Source organism: Enoplosus armatus, chromosome 6 (genome assembly GCF_043641665.1).
Source record: "Enoplosus armatus isolate fEnoArm2 chromosome 6, fEnoArm2.hap1, whole genome shotgun sequence".
NCBI lineage: Eukaryota > Metazoa > Chordata > Actinopteri > Centrarchiformes > Enoplosidae > Enoplosus > Enoplosus armatus.
This window is the reverse complement of record NC_092185.1, coordinates 12,671,962-12,688,560: the sequence shown is the minus strand read 5'-3', so window position 1 is coordinate 12,688,560 and position 16,599 is coordinate 12,671,962. Positions and strand designations below refer to the sequence as shown.

Sequence of the window (16,599 nt, the reverse complement as noted above, 5' to 3'; positions counted from 1 at the left end):
CACTTGTGGTGAAGCAGTGGCTGGTGCACATTTGGTGAGCTGACTGAGCTCTGCATCCGGTTTCTTTTGTTGTCACAGTCCTTGATCAAACGAGCACACCCCTCTGTCAAGCCGCTGTCACAAGACGGGAGGGCGGAGTCATACAGTCAAAGTCCGCAGCAGGTGAGTGACAAGTCATCCAGGAAGACACGAGACGCACCTGGAACAACGAGCGGTGGGGCTTTCAGAATAAAAGCTTCCAGACTGTCACTATTAGATGGGTTGATCTATTAACAGCACTCTTTTCTTCTTAAGTAAGAAGTGTCTATTTATAACCCCGCATCACAGGCCTTATATAGCCTTATTGTGGACGTGAGTTGTGAGCAGTTCAACCAAAGAATTTCCCTTTGAGATTGTTTAATTTGAAGGAAGTTTAGGCCTGAAGAAGTGAGAGTATTCAGCATTTCACAAGAACCAATAATTAGAGTTACAGGACAGTGTTTTTGCACACACACACACACACATATATATATTTTTTTATTATTATTTTTTTTTTTTATTCATTCTCATCACTTCTATCTTCTTGTGACCCCCTCAGACCTCCTCAGATTCATCTTGGGACCCCATGCTTAAGAGATCAGTATTAATAATGGTAACAAGATGTATGTAAATATAAGAGTCAAGTCAGACAGACACAAGTCAGACGAGAAAACAAGTGTGTCAAAGAAAGTGACAGTGAGTATTATTTTGAAAATAACGTCCGGAAAAACAGTGTAAATTGAGTCTAGCTTGACTCTGCTGTTTCTGACATAGTTGTGACGGGCAGGGAGGACATTCGTTGGTAACCTGGAAAGTATTGATACGACAGGTGATAAACAAACATACTGACAAGAGAAGTTAAAACTACAATGTATAAACATGGCTCTGCTGGAACTGTACACGGAGGTAAGAAACCTGTTCTTATTACAATACAGATATTTATAACTTAATGTGGTTTTACACAGACATATGGAAACTTTGTCAGGGCTCAGGCAAGTTGCAGGGATGTAGAGAAGGCCGGACTCAAAGGACCTTATAGTCTAAATGCTAAACTGTTTACTCTTAGTTTATTAAGTAAATATTCACACAGGAAACAGCAATACATTTACAGGGTTATAACTCTATACTAAGCATTGATAAACTGTGAACTTGTCACCAATGAACTCTTCTCCCTCAGTACAACAGAGTGTGGATACCAGACGCAGAACATGTGTGGAAATCAGCCGAGATTATGAGAGACTTTCATTTAGGGGACAATGTTCTTGAATTGCTTCTTGAAGATGGCACTGTAAGTAAAACGAGACTAATAAAACCTTCACATGCAGCTGCAGTGGATTTATGATGGTGAGAAGAAGAAAAACAGCTGACCTGTGACTCTTTTACATAACCTGTCACACTGTTCAGGAGCAGTACCACCCTGTTGACCCGTCAACACCACAACTCCCTCCTCTTCGCAACCCGGACATCTTGGTGGGGGAGAATGACCTCACCGCTCTCAGCTACCTGCATGAACCTGCAGTCCTGCACAACCTGCGAGTGCGATTTGTGGAGTCCAGAATCATCTATACCTACTGTGGTACTGTTTGAACCCCTTGACTGTCAAACAATATTCAAGCACTGATGTGCAGGTTGTCTGCAGTTTTGTGCTCTTGGCTCAGCCTGAGTTGTATCCTCATTTTCAGGTATTATACTGGTGGCTGTAAATCCATACAAGCAGCTTCCTATCTATGGGGATGCAATCATTCATGCTTACTCAGGCCAGAACATGGGAGACATGGACCCTCATATTTTTGCAGTGGCAGAGGAGGCTTACAAACAGATGGCCAGGTAAATAAAAGCTGAAATAATCACAGAAAGTTGAATATACTGTCTATTTATACTGTCTAGTTAACAGTGTGCATACCCTTTTATTTCTCAGAAACCACAAGAACCAGTCGATCATCGTCAGTGGGGAGTCTGGAGCGGGTAAAACTGTGTCTGCTCGTTACACTATGAGGTACTTTGCTGTTGTAAGCAAATCTGGAAGTAAGACTCGAGTTGAAGACAAAGTCCTGGCGTCCAATCCAATAACAGAGGTAAGAATTTACTGGACCAGGAGCGCAACTCACAAGGCAACACATCTCTATTCTCTCCACTAAACTGGCAAAATGGTCGATGTCTCAGGGTGACAACGTTTAACTAATTGTCTTATTAAGACAGCTGATATGTTTGTGATAACTTGAAAAGAGACCTGATGACCTGAGGCGATTTTCTCTCAGGCGATAGGAAATGCAAAGACCACCAGGAATGACAACAGCAGCCGTTTTGGGAAATACACAGAGATCAGCTTTGACAAGAGGTACCGGATCATCGGAGCAAACATGAGGACCTACCTCTTAGAGAAATCCAGAGTTGTTTTTCAGGTACTACATGAGATGAAGACATCTTAGATATCTGAGAGTCTTATATCCGATCCATGATAATAATAATACTCTTGTTTTATTCAGGCGGACAACGAGCGAAACTATCACATATTCTACCAGATGTGTTCCTGCGCTCACCTGCCGGAGTTCAAGGATCTACGACTGTGTGAGTGTTTGTCTTACAATCATGCACATATTTATTGTGGGATTGTTTTATTGTAAATGCGCCTAATTATATATTTCCTTTCATCTGTAGCGAGTGCAGATAAGTTCCGGTACACCTGCACGAGCGGTGAGATCACTATTGAAGGAGTAGATGACAAGAAAGACATGGAAGAGACTCAACGGACCTTCTCGCTGCTGGGTAAAAAACGCCTCAGCTGTCAGACTGTAACTCTCTTTTTAGTGTTGAAACTTTTATGTTAGCTTTACCTTCCTCTCTCTGCTTCTCCAGGGCTGAACAAGGACTTTCAGTCAGATGTGTTCAAAGTCCTGGCAGCCGTTTTGCATTTGGGAAATGTGGAAATCAGAAACTCTGGAGGGGACAAATCATCAGTTCCTGTGAGTCTCAACTCTCCAAGCTTTGAATTGCCTTTTGTTTGCAAGGTTAGATCTTAAAACATTAACCTGGTTTGATACAAAACTTGATTTGCATGTCCTCCAGCCCACTGATCCACACCTGGCAGTCTTCTGTGAGTTGCTGGGGGTGAGCGCAGGGGGGCTGGTGCGCTGGCTGTGCCACCGGAGGATCGTTCTGGTGGCTGAGACGGTGGTGAAGCCAGTGGCCAAGGAGCGGGCAGTAAATGCCAGAGATGCCCTTGCCAAGCAGATCTATGCCCATCTGTTTGACTGCATTATTAACAGGATAAACACAGCACTGCAGGTTCCAGGAAAGCAACACGCTTTCATAGGAGTTCTGGACATTTATGGGTAATGCAGATACGGCACTCTTATTTCTTCAGCTTCTTGAAAATATATTTAATGATAATAATTTAGCTGCCATGTTTTGATGTGATCTTGATGTCCTTTGTCCTCAGCTTTGAAACGTTTGACATCAACAGCTTTGAGCAGTTTTGTATCAACTATGCAAATGAAAAGCTTCAACAGCAGTTTAACTTGGTATGCATCGCCGTCACCCCCACATCACCACAAAACACTGCATACACCCCGTAATCATCTCAGAGGGTTATTCTCTTGTCTGTCTTATTTTCAATCAGCATGTCTTCAAGCTGGAGCAAGAGGAGTACATGAAAGAGGACATCCCATGGACACTGATAGATTTCTATGACAACCAGCCGGTCATTGACCTGATTGAAGCAAAGATGGGGATCCTTGACTTGCTTGATGAGGAGTGTTTGGTAATTGAATGGACGTGATGTGTTTGGTAATTGAATGGACGTGATGTGGACTTCTACATACACTGGCTGTGCCTCCGATACATGTGTCTTTTTACTTCACAGTTTCCTCAGGGCACTGATCAAAGCTGGCTGCAAAAGCTGTTCAACTACCTCGATGCCAGTCCTCTGTTTGAGAAGCCCAGGTTATCAAATGAGGCATTTGTGATTCAACACTTTGCAGACAAGGTGCAGTCTGGAGACACATTTTCTGCATAATGTAGCATGAAAGTGGCTCCTTAATTTTTTTTAGATCCCTGACAGATACCAAGTTTAAACTATGTGAGCCTTTGTCCATTAACAGGTGGAATATCAATGCAGAGGTTTCCTTGAAAAGAACAGAGACACTCTCTATGAAGAACTGGTTGACATCATGAGAGTCAGTAAGGTAATCCAAGTTAAGAAAACCAAGATAACCCATCCGGCATTGTTTTTATTTTCTCATTTTAACACTTACCTCCTGCTTGCAACTGTTATCAGTTTCCTTTTCTGGCCAACTTTTTCCAAGAGGAGGAGCGAAGCACTGTGACCAGTAGAGGCGTCAAAGTGAGGCCCGCCAGGCCGGCAGTGAAACCAGCCAATAAACAGCTGAGGACCTCTGTGGGAGATAAGGTGAAAATATTTACTCGCTGTCACTGTTCGCTGGAGATTGTACCCCCCCATTGAAGTTTACATAATATTCAGTTTTTACCAATGTGCCTAGTATATCACTGAGCTTGTATCTTCTGTAGTTCTGCAGCTCCCTCTCTTTACTGATGGAAACACTGAATGCTACCACCCCTCACTATGTGCGCTGCATTAAGCCCAACGATGAAAAGCTCCCATTTGAGTGAGTACTGTTGAAACTGTGTTTAGCATGATCCCCTCCGTGTTCCCCTGGTTGAAGTGAGTGTTTGCTTGTTTGTTTGAGATATGACTCCAGGAGGGTGGTGCAGCAGCTGCGAGCCTGTGGAGTCCTTGAAACTATTCGTATCAGTGCGCAGAGCTATCCGTCCAGGTCGTTCTCTATTACTAGATTATTAGCCAAACTACAGTATTCTCATCCCCACATGCTCATGGTGTAATGGCAGAGTGTTTTGTTTGCAGGTGGACATACATTGAGTTTTACAGCCGATACAGTATCCTAATGTCACACCAGGAGGCGGACCTCAGTGACAAGAAACAGACCTGCAAGGACGTGCTGCAGAGGTTGATCCAGGTTAGCTTCTGCTGCCTTTAAATACGACATTGTCATGCATTATCGTGAACTACAATGTTTGTATATCACTTTGGCCTCATGGCTTGATCTCTAGGACCCCAACCAGTACAAGTTTGGTCGGACAAAGATCTTCTTCCGAGCCGGGCAGGTGGCTTATCTCGAGAAGCTGCGCCTGGACCGTCTAAGAGGGGCCTGCGTGACCATCCAGAAACACGTCCGTGGGTGGAGACAGAGGAGGAAGTACCTGCGCATGAGAGAGGCAGCCATCATCCTCCAAGAGTACATCCGTGGAAAGAGGACAATCCGGTACGAGGCGTTCACTTACTCTTTTGTTATCCTGTGTTTTATCTGTGAGTGTTCTAACATGCACTTGTGTTGTTTGTAAACCTGCAGTAAAACAGTGAGTGCTGCAACCCTGAAGCAGGGCTGGGCGACAGTGGTGATCCAGAGACACTGGAGAGGGTACCGCATGAGACAGATCTATCAGGTAGTCCGTCTGGCCTCCATCACCATCCAGGCTTTCACACGAGGATGGATGGCTCGTAAACAGTACAAGAAGGTCTGTAACTGATGATTCATTCAGTATTTGTATCATTGAGTGTGATGAAAACACAAAATGTACCCATGTTATTCATGCCGTGCTATTGCTTTATTAATTCTCAGATGATGGAGGAGCAGAAAGCCCTGGTTCTACAGAAGTATGCCAGAGCATGGTTGGCACGGCGGCGATTTCAAACCATGCGTCGGCTGGTGCTTAATGTTCAGCTCTCCTACAGGGTGCAGCAGCTCAGAAAGAAGGTTGAGGAGCAGGTAAAGATGCCTTCAAAGTCACTTCAGCTGAGGCTTTTATGTAGAGGAACGTAACACAATCCCTGTGTCCTTACAGAACAAAGAGAACCGGGGACTGATGGAAAGACTGACAAGCTTGGCCAACTCCAATTCTCAAACCATGGACAGGCTTCAGGGTCTGGAGACACAGCTGGAAAAATCAACCAACCAGAAGGCGTCTTTGGAGGCAAGAGAGAAGAAAGCGAAAGAAGACACGAGTCTGGTCAGTGTTGAAGTTGATGCTAAAAATGTGATAGTGCTCCTGAAGCAGACTTTATGAGCCCTTTAAAAGATTCATTTTTATTCTCGCTCCAGATAATTGCACAGCTTCAAAAGGAGACAGATGCACTAAACCTTGAAAAGCAGAACTTGGAGAAGAAGTTTGAAGCTTCCACCAAAGAGGCCAAAGGTAATAGGAGCCAAGATTCCTATGTATGATACTCTGTTTGTAATTTGTACCAAATGTGTGACCAGTTTTACTCTTACAGAGAGCTTTGACCAAATAAAGAAGAATCTTCTGGAGGAGAAAGAATATGAAGCAAGACTTAGAAAGTAAGTCATGAAAATCTACCTCATACAGCATGAAGCAAATATATTTTTCCAGCCATAGCATATTTCGGCTCAGCTTTTTCAGTTTATTCAATTTAGTTGACGAGATGATTCTCGGCAGAATTGCAGAGAACAACATTGAGATCCAGAGACAGGACCACGAGAAGGAGGTGGAAACTCTGAAAGAGGAGATCAAGAGACTGAAAGAGGAGCGAGTCAGTCTGCAGAGACAGATGGAGGAGGGGGGCCAGGTGAACTCGGACCTGCAGGAACAGGTCATCCAGCTCACCAAACACGTTAAAGCCATTCCCGAGCTACGCCGCGATCTCAACAACCTGCAGAATCAGAGAAATAACATGGACCGAAGGATGAAGCAACAGTCGGAACAAGCAAGAGGTTCAGACTTTTACTTGTATACCTTCAGTTATGCACTTATACTTAAACAAAGATGTATTTTGCTGATGATCCCTGAATATTTTTCTGCAGTTAAAATGAACGATATTACGAGACAACTTCTTGGTGGTGTTGTTGAAGAGGAGGTTCTTTTGGGGTAATTCAAATATTTGAGGTTTTCCCTTTCTCTCCTGTAGTTGTTCTGTATCTCTTTCAGGCATTTAATCTCACACATTGTTTCTCTGAAGGCTCACTCCCGACAACTCTGAGAAGATTTATGAAGTTGAAGATTTGCTGGAAGCCTTTGATGGCCTACAGAGAGCTACCAGGTTTATTTTTACTGACAACCACAGCAATGGAGTCATCAGTTTTGTCCAGTTTTGTACCTGTGTGACAAACCTGTGTACACTTGATCCTGTTTGACACGGTTTCACCTTTTAATGGCAGGATACTGGAAAAACACCAGAGGGAGCAGAAGGAGAGCTATGAGACTCAAGTGGAGGGCTTGAAATTGAAAGTGGACCACCTTCAAAATGAGAACAGCAAGTTGCAAAACCTGTTCCAGGAGAAAAGTAATGTCAATGACAATATTCGCCAGGAAGTGTCCAGGCTCAGCAGTGAGAACTCAGTGCGTTATTGCGTTCTTGAATCCATATTTCATTTCTCGGGATAGATGAGGTGCGGAACATGCCGTGATTTGTGCTTTCCCTTGTTTGTTGTGATTGGCAGGTTATACCGGAGCTGAAACTGCAGGTTTCAGAGCTGCAGAGACAAAAACAAGAATTGGAGGCCCATGCAGAGAAGCAGAGCAGAGAACTAGCAGGTAGATCTGGGGTTTTCCCCCCATTTATTCACTATGAAGCTCTTTTGCAGATTAGTATTTCACTTGTTTATTTTTTGTCCATATCATCCGAAAGGCAAAACTGAGGAAATCACTAACGTTCTTCAAACGAAGATTAAAGAAGAGAGCTCACAGCGCAGGTACTCAGACACTCAGATGGGAGTCTGTTTCTTGATTAGAGAAGTGATGGTGATTTCTGAGACGCCCTGATTTTTTGCTGCTTTTTTTAGGCACTTTGAGGAGAAAGCCGAAGAGCAGGAGGAGTTGAAGAGGGAGCTTCAAGGCCGAGTGGAGGAGCTGGAAGAGGAGAATGATCACTTGAGGAGACTGCAGCTGATGGAGAGCGAGGCCAAGAGCAAACTGAGACAGGAGACTTCACGGTTAACTGCTGAGAATATGGTGTGTGTATGTGTGTGTGTGTGTGTGTGTGTGTGTGGATAAATAGAGCGTTACAGTCCGAGTGTGTGAATGTAGGTCTCATCTACATGAAAGACTGTAACAAATTCTGCTTGTCTTTCAGGACTTTGAAGAGCAGCTCGACCAGAAAGTCAGATTAATAAAGAAGCTCCAGAGTCAAATAAAGAGCCTTGAAACGTCACAGAAAGGTAGCACCGTGGCTTATACACGCGTAACATAAATCAAACTTCTCCATGTTCATCACCTTCATGTTTCTCACACAGCGAAGCAAACGTCCACGCATGCCATTCCCAAAGATTACCTCGGCATGTTGGAGTACAAGAGAGAGGATGAGTCCAGGCTCATTCAAAACATCATTCTGGGTATTCTTCGTCCTCTGTGTTATTTCTATTAATCTGATGTACTCACATTAAACCCACTCATGTTGTGAGTTTGTCTGCCTTTCTCTACATGTGTGCTGGGAAAGCAGGAATATATGATAACTAGATGAAACTCACTACTGTCCTCTCACAGACCTGAAGCCCAATGGTGTGGTGGTCAACATGATCCCCATCCTGCCAGCTCACATCCTCTTCATGTGCGTCCGCCATGCTGACTACCTGAACGATGAAGCCAAACTCAAGTCTCTTATGAATGCGACCATTGGTGCTATCAAAAAGGTCATCATGGTGAGGTTAATTCTCTGTCTAGTGGCCTATATCTCTGCTGTAGATTTGCTGAATAAATAATGAATATAATCTAAAAGCTATTACTCATAACGATATCTGAGATTAGGTCGTAGCATGTTGGCAGCAGTTTAGTTTACTTTATTTCACTTTGTGCTGTTGATGATCTGAAAAGGATAAAAAAGTTAAATAAAATTAAATGTCACATCTCTAAAGAATTCAACAAAAATATGAAAACAAATGAAAGCAAAAAGAAACTGACTTTTTTTGTTCCAGAGTCACCACAAAGACTTGGAGTTGCTGTCATTCTGGCTCTCAAACACGTATCAGCTGCTCAACTCTCTGAAGCAGTACAGCGGGGAGGAGGTCTGTGTTCACCCTGATTACACTATCATGGTTTTTGTCTGTCGATATCGTCATATAATATACAGTAACTTATTTTAACATTCCCTTGTTTTGCTTTCTGTTCACAAAAGGAGTTCATGAAACAAAATACTCCTCGCCAGAAGAAGAACTGCTTGCAGAATTTTGATTTGTCCGAACACAGACAGATCCTCAGCGACCTGGCCATCCACATCTACCACCAGTTCATCTCGGTCATGGAGAAGACCCTCGCTCCTGCTATTGGTATTTTATATTATCACATGCAGATTTTGGTGGTCGCCAACCTTTATAAACATAACCTAAAATCTGCTGCTTTACCTTCTTGTCCATCAGTTCCCGGGATGTTGGAGCACGAGAGTTTACAGGGGATTTCTAGCATGAAGCCGACGGGCTTCAGGAAGCGCTCCAACAGCATCTATGAGGACTTGGAGACATACACCATCTCCTCCATCGTTCAGCAGCTCAGTGTCTTCCACTCCACCATGAGCCAGCATGGCATGGATCAGGGCCTCATCAAACAGGCGGTCAGGCAAATATTCTTCCTGGTTGGTGCGATGACCCTCAACAACATCATGCTTCGCAAAGATATGTGTTCCTGCAGGAAAGGAATGCAAATCAGGTCTGTGGTTGTTTTTATGAGAATAAAAGAGTATTTTTTTGCTGAAAACAATCTCATAGCTCCTCTGTTTGTTCAGGTGCAACATCAGTTACCTGGAGGAATGGCTGAAGGAGAAGAAACTGCAAAGCTCTAATGCTATGGACACTTTGAGGCCGTTGTCTCAGGCCGCTTGGCTGCTGCAAGTCAACAAGTCCACCGATGACGACGTCAAGGAGATCACTGAACAATGCACTGAACTCAACCCCGTTCAGGTACGTCATTAATGCCACACATGCAGTATTTCTTATATTAAAAAATCCAGATTCACACTGACATGACACAAAACTCACATTCCAATTTGCAGATTGTCAAGATTTTGAACTCCTACACACCCATCGATGATTTTGAGAAAAGGGTGACTTCGTCATTTGTCCGCAAAGTTCAGGTGAGCTCTGTTCATTTTCTAATTTTGATGTAATGAGCCTCTCTGATTTACAATACAGTGTGAAGTCATGAAATACTCGTTCACCTGCCTTACTTAACTAAATATGCCAATCTGCTCCTTGTTGCAGTCTTTACTACAAGATCGTGAAGGGTCCACACAGCTGATGCTGGACTCAAACTACCGGTTCCAGGTCACGTTTCCTTACTGCTCGTCCTCGCAGGCTCTGGAGCTGCTGCAGGTCCCGAACAGCCTTCATCTGGGTTTCCTGACCAGGATCTGACACCGCCAGCCTTTGACCTTTCCCTCCTCCAGTGGCACTGTATATTATTGTGTATATATATGTATATTATAATATATAATAATTATAATATATATTATAATATGTAAACACATTTTAATAAACAATATACACCATATATTTAATATTCAGGATTTTTGAAATACAGATGTCACAACCTCCAAAAGGAAAGTCTCTGAAATGTTTAGAATTGCTTGGATTCTCATATTTTATTTCTTCAAATATTTGTGTTAATTTTCTGCTGCTCAAATGTTAGCATTTGCTGCTTATCTCTGTCTCATATGATTGTAAACTGAACTTCACTGGGTTTTTGAGCTGCTCAAAAGTTGTCAGATTTAAACAGTGAAATATGAGCCAATTATATACCAACCATGTGTATTTTATTTTTCCTAGAATGTAAACGTCCCTCTGGGTTACTAAATCTCCCCCATTCCCAGAAAACAGACACTCAGGACATGAACCTCAGTGTTGTCAGGAGCTATGGCCCTGTTATAATGTGAAAGTGGAATCAATAAAACATTTTTGAATCATTCACATCCAAAACAGAGGATTATATACAATTTCAATATATTACTTTGAAAATATTTTTCTCGTAACAACTATTTAATGATGCTACGTTTGCTTCACAATTGATCCCATTGAAATAAATCTGTTAAAACGCATTTTTGCGGTACAGACAAACAGTATCATGTTTGAATGCATTATTTAGCGGTGGAGTAGTGAAGCCGTGTGCTGCTGAGGATGTGTCGGAGCAGCAGCGGCATCACCAGGATGCAGGATCCTCCTCCTCTTCCTCCTCCTCCTCCTCCTCTTCTGGAAACTGGAGGAGCATCTTCTCCCTCTGACGTCATGACAGCAGCATCAGCTGTTAGCTCCGCTTTAAGCCTTTTCGCCGCCGATCGCTGCCTGCACAAAGGAAATATATGAGATCCCCTCTAATCCCTGAAATGGCGACACAGGAGGTACAGCTGAACGAGACTCTGGCCCATCTCAAAACGGAATCGGAGACGCTGAAGACGAAGCTGGAGGAGGAAAGAGCGAAGCTGCACGATGTCGAGCGTGAGTGCTGAAAATGGAGAGGCCTCGATTCACCTCTGCGTTTACAGAGAGACGGGACCAACAACAGCAAACGTCTCATTGTAGCCAAATGTGTTTTAGCGAGAGGTCAAATGTTGTCTGACTTTAAGCTTTTGCAGGGGATGTGGATTTGTGGAAGCTGATGATTGACCTGGCGTTACCTCAGATTTGACTTGAGCAGGATGTTTGGGTTTTTTTTTTCCCTCCCCATTTTACAGCCCAGTGCTTCCAAATGAATTCCTTCTATGTGGTGGTTTTGTCCAATCATGTCTCAGCACTGTGGCAATAGTGGAGATATTAAATAGAAATATGAAGAAAAAAAAAACTAGAAACAGGCTGTAATATATGTTTTATGAGATGCTCGCATGAGCTAACGGAGGACATGGCAGATTAATCAAAGATGAATTCTACATATTGCTCCATTTAGCGAAGGCCTGCTGTAGTTTAATCCTTATTGCTGCTGGGAATATATACAGTAGAGGGTTTCATGTATTGTGTGTGTGTGTGTGTGTGTGTGTGTGTGTGTGTGTGCAGTACATCAGGTGGCAGAGAAGGTGGAGGGGCTGGGTCAGTTTGTCATGAAGACCCGAAGAACTCTGAAGGGACATGGCAACAAAGTTCTGTGTATGGACTGGTGTAAGGACAAGAGGAGGATCGTCAGCTCCTCACAGGTCACACACACACACACACACACACACACACACACACACACACTCTACTGTTTACATGCTTTTAATTTCCTGCAAGATTGTAATTAGTAAGTGTTTTATATTAATAATTAACACATTTCTAATCCCTTCATGCAGGATGGAAAAGTGATTGTATGGGATGCTTTCACCACCAACAAGGTACCTTCTTTCTTTTTCAATATATAGGTATTTTAGTAAAATGCTGAAAACATTTTCATATTTATATATTCCTACTGCGTCCTCCTACAAGCTTGTCTCAAACCAGTGTTTCAACTATGCTCCCTTACATGAAACCAAATGTCCTTAACTATAGTCTGAATATAGTCTGAATCAGTGGTTCCCAACATTTTGGGCTTGTGACCCTCCAAAATAAAGCTGTCAGCTACTAATAGTTGCTTTTTATATCTGAGGAGTTCAACCAAAGAGTGATTTTCCTTCTCAGATTGTTTTATTTGAAGGATTTCATTAGGGCTGAAAGGATGATAGTTGGTGTTTAGCGATTATATTTTAGTAATTCTGTGTAGCTGAAATGTTTATTTAACAGTTATGTGTGACCCTTCAGATTGGGAACCACTGGTCTAAATCCAAGTCGTAGTTTTAACAAAGATGTAAATGACAACAAATATTTGTAACAACAGAAAAATGTGATGTGTAATGAGTAATTTAAAACATGAAACGACAGCAGAACTTAAACATATTGAAGACAAGAATATGTCAAATCAAGTCCATTTTATTTGTATATATATATATATATATATATATATATCACATAATATCACAAATCATAAATTTGCCTTTACAAGAGTCTTTATAAGAAGCACACGACACCCTCTATCCTCAGACCCTCAGTTCAGATGAGGAAGAACTCCACAAAAAATCCTTTGAAATCATTTGAGCTTCTAAAATACGGTTTATGAACATCATTAGTTCATATAAACTGGAATGTCCCCAATATCATGTAGAAAACCAAATCTATGAGGTGTAATAGATGCGAGGAGCATAGAGGATTTCTACGTCAACAGGATATCAGTGTTCTTTTTATGAATGAGGATGAATGAGGGTGGAGGGGAAGGGACACCAGAGACTGCTATCAGAATTGAAGATTGACCACAAGAATGTCTAAAAATGCTTTTTTAAAGTGTCAAACTGAAACGCCGCTGATATCTAACAGTCTAAAGCTTGCTGCTCCGCTCTCATTATGCCTAATGAATTTGATTCATCTCACTGTCCCCCTGCAGCTCATGCAGCTTTGTCTTTTGATGTTTATTAGGAGCACGCTGTGACAATGCCGTGCACCTGGGTGATGGCCTGCGCCTACGCCCCCTCTGGCTGTGCTGTAGCTTGTGGGTGAGTGTCTCAACTACCCGTGATGATCCAAATGTGGCGTGTCTTCTGTTTGGTTTTCTATTTCTTTGATAAACTGGGGTTATTTTCTGTCAATAGGGGCCTGGACAACAAATGCTCAGTGTATCCTCTGTCTCTGGACAAGAATGAGAACTTGGCTGCCAAGAAGAAGTCAGTGGCCATGCACACAAACTACCTGTCTGCCTGTAGCTTCACCAATTCAGATATGCAGGTGAGAATATCAGCCGTTCACAAAAAAATCATGCACGAAACACCAAAAGCAACTGAGTATAATGGAGATAGTAATTGTGTTTTCCCACTATTGTAACCCTAACCCTTTTTCCTGCTAACACGGCTGCTTTTCTAGTCGTCACTGTTTCTCTCTCATTATTAATCAGAAATCACTGCCTTCCATATTCCAGTGAGAGGAGCTTCCTCACTGTGTTAATAATTCAAAGCAGCCAGGCGCTCCTGGTTTAATATCCTGGTCACATGACGTTTCACACAGCAAAGACAATCCATTTATAGCTGTGTGTTCGCCCACATTGACTTTTACTTTTACTTCAGAGCCACCGTAATTCTTCCTCCTCATTGTTTGCTTGTGTTACAGATCCTGACGTCCAGCGGGGATGGGACATGTGCATTATGGGATGTTGAGAGTGGGCAGCTGTTGCAGAGTTTCCATGGACACGCAGCAGACGTGCTCTGTCTGGACCTGGCCCCCTCCGAGACTGGAAACACGTTTGTTTCAGGGGTGAGGACTCCTCCTCCTCCTCCTCCTCCTCCTCCTCTGCTTTCACTACAGCTTATTTAAACTTCACTGAAGTATTTCAAATATTTTGCATTATTCTGTATTATTGCAGGGCTGTGATAAGAAAGCCAACGTGTGGGACATGCGCTCAGGACAGTGTATTCAGTCCTTTGAAACTCATGAATCAGACATAAATAGTGTGCGGTAAGTGATTGCCTTCAAGTGCCTCCATCAAATTTGTGTAGAGATAAGCACTTTATTTGTATTTATCATTCAGTGAGAAAAATGCTGATGTTTTGAATCGTCTCCGTGTAAAGTGTTTATGTTTTATAACATTTTTCAAATTATTGTGATGACATATTTTGTTTGTTGAAAAAACTAGACAATCCAGGTGAAAACTGATGCAATCTATGTTTTACTTTTAGCCCATTCATTCGCAGCCACAGTGTCTTTTTTCATACTACCACTTGGAGGTGCCAAAAGTCAGATATATTCAAATCCTACATGTAGGGGCTTTAAGAGAGTAATTTGTTCCTAACTGTGGCTTTCTTTTTTAATTTTTTTCTTTTTTAATAGATACTATCCCAGTGGAGATGCATTTGCATCTGGCTCAGATGATGCTACAGTAAGTAATCAGATCTTTACGACACAAAGTCCAACTGGAAACATGTTGAAAATTCTGTTTAAAATTCACACACTGACCTTTGTTACAGTGCCGCCTGTATGACTTAAGGGCAGACAGAGAAGTGGCTATTTATTCCAAAGAGAGTATCATATTTGGGGTCTCCAGTGTTGATTTCTCTCTCAGTGGTAAGAAATACACAACAGCCATTTAATGACCAATCAGACCCTCAAATGATTAGCGTTACGCTGTTAAAAACACTTAAGTTTTTTTTTTATCTTTCAGGACGGCTACTGTTTGGCGGCTACAACGACTACACCATAAATGTTTGGGATGTTCTCAAAGGAACGCGGGTCTCAATTCTGTTTGGACATGAGAACCGCGTCAGTACACTGCGTGTTTCCCCAGATGGGACGGCCTTCAGCACAGGTTCCTGGGACCACACTCTTCGGGTATGAGATGTCCGTTATTATTGACTGATCTCTGACAACAATCTGCAGTGACCTTTTCTGGTGATATCTTGTAATGTCTGCTGTTTCTTTTTTTTCCAGATCTGGGCTTAAAGGTGAAGACACAGAGGATTAAAGGGTAGACAGACTTACTGGAGACACACAGATGTTTCAGTTTGCTAGAGTACACAATATCACAGAGACAGAGACTCAGTTTTGGTTGTACATAGGGCATATCAATAGCACTGTATATACTCCAGTCTCATGGCCAGGGTAGATTTACATATTTCAGAGAGTAATTAAACGGCACGCTTGTATTACAGTATGACTGAAAGAAAATTGCACAGAAGTACTTATGGTTACAACTTGATGTAAAATGTATATTGCAGAAAATAACATTGGTAGTGACTAGCATCAGTCTAGGATAGAAGTGACACAATAAAGTGATGTATTGTATGTGCCCACATAAAGGACATTACTTGTTTATTTATTTGTTTTTTGCACAAAAAATAATGGAGGAATGCAGTTTGTGGATGAAAATAGGACACAAGGAAGCCAAATACAAATGCAGGAGGTTTAAATAAGGCGTCAGCTTCACTTGGCAAGACTTACTCATGATGGGAGAATGGGCATTTGTGGCTTCGCAAATGAGAAATGCTGGAATAGGAGGGATAGTGAGGACGATTATATTGGCTTTTAAAAATGAATCAGCATTAGTTAGTCTGAAGCCAATGAAGGAGCACTGGCATAAAATATTATGAACAAAAGTACAAATTTGTAGTTTATTAAATGAAGAAATAGACCTAGAAAAAAAGCCTTCGCCATTCTTGACAGCAACTCACCTGCCAATACTATTCTAATGTAAAGAAAGCACATTTACAGGTAAACCTGAAATACATGATGTTGATTTTCCGTCCGTATGATTTTAAAATATGGTTTACCTCTCATCTCTGTTTGTTTCCAGCTGTAGAAGCCACTTACTGCTCTGTATGCACATCCAGTCACTGCAGACACCCTGAACCTGTGGTCCCCCACTAGATATCTAAATACTGATATATATATATATATATATATATATACATATACAAAGACACATTTAAATTCTTAGAATGTACTCCTTTTCATGCAGTTGTCCAATGGCTGTAATTTCATATTAATGTAATTATTTTATTGTAGTTTAGTGTACAGTTATACAAGGGACTGTTTATCAAAGTATTACAAACATAATAAACTGAGT

The 16,599-nt window shown here is 42.0% G+C and overlaps 2 protein-coding genes across 2 annotated transcripts; both read left to right on the top strand.

Moving 5' to 3' along the window:
• Positions 1-897: 897 nt before the first annotated feature.
• Positions 898-10,441, top strand: myo5c (myosin VC). The gene is made up of 40 exons (XM_070907608.1): positions 898-924; positions 1,196-1,306; positions 1,423-1,594; positions 1,701-1,845; positions 1,937-2,093; positions 2,277-2,420; positions 2,505-2,586; positions 2,677-2,784; positions 2,875-2,981; positions 3,085-3,350; positions 3,458-3,539; positions 3,638-3,778; positions 3,881-4,003; positions 4,119-4,202; positions 4,295-4,426; positions 4,546-4,643; positions 4,725-4,811; positions 4,901-5,012; positions 5,107-5,318; positions 5,406-5,571; positions 5,676-5,822; positions 5,899-6,063; positions 6,156-6,249; positions 6,329-6,392; positions 6,511-6,785; positions 6,876-6,939; positions 7,031-7,111; positions 7,230-7,410; positions 7,512-7,605; positions 7,700-7,763; positions 7,854-8,022; positions 8,144-8,228; positions 8,304-8,402; positions 8,554-8,708; positions 8,982-9,071; positions 9,182-9,332; positions 9,423-9,708; positions 9,785-9,959; positions 10,052-10,132; positions 10,260-10,441. Exons 1-40 carry the CDS (start codon positions 898-900, stop codon positions 10,410-10,412), a joined length of 5,229 nt encoding a protein of 1,742 aa, XP_070763709.1. The 3' UTR covers positions 10,413-10,441.
• Positions 10,442-11,353: 912 nt separating this feature from the next.
• gnb5a (guanine nucleotide binding protein (G protein), beta 5a) lies at positions 11,354-15,521 on the top strand. The gene is made up of 11 exons (XM_070906750.1): positions 11,354-11,489; positions 12,042-12,178; positions 12,314-12,355; positions 13,467-13,543; positions 13,640-13,772; positions 14,151-14,294; positions 14,404-14,495; positions 14,868-14,916; positions 15,005-15,101; positions 15,199-15,365; positions 15,465-15,521. Exons 1-11 carry the CDS (start codon positions 11,354-11,356, stop codon positions 15,474-15,476), a joined length of 1,086 nt encoding a protein of 361 aa, XP_070762851.1. The 3' UTR covers positions 15,477-15,521.
• Positions 15,522-16,599: the final 1,078 nt, after the last annotated feature.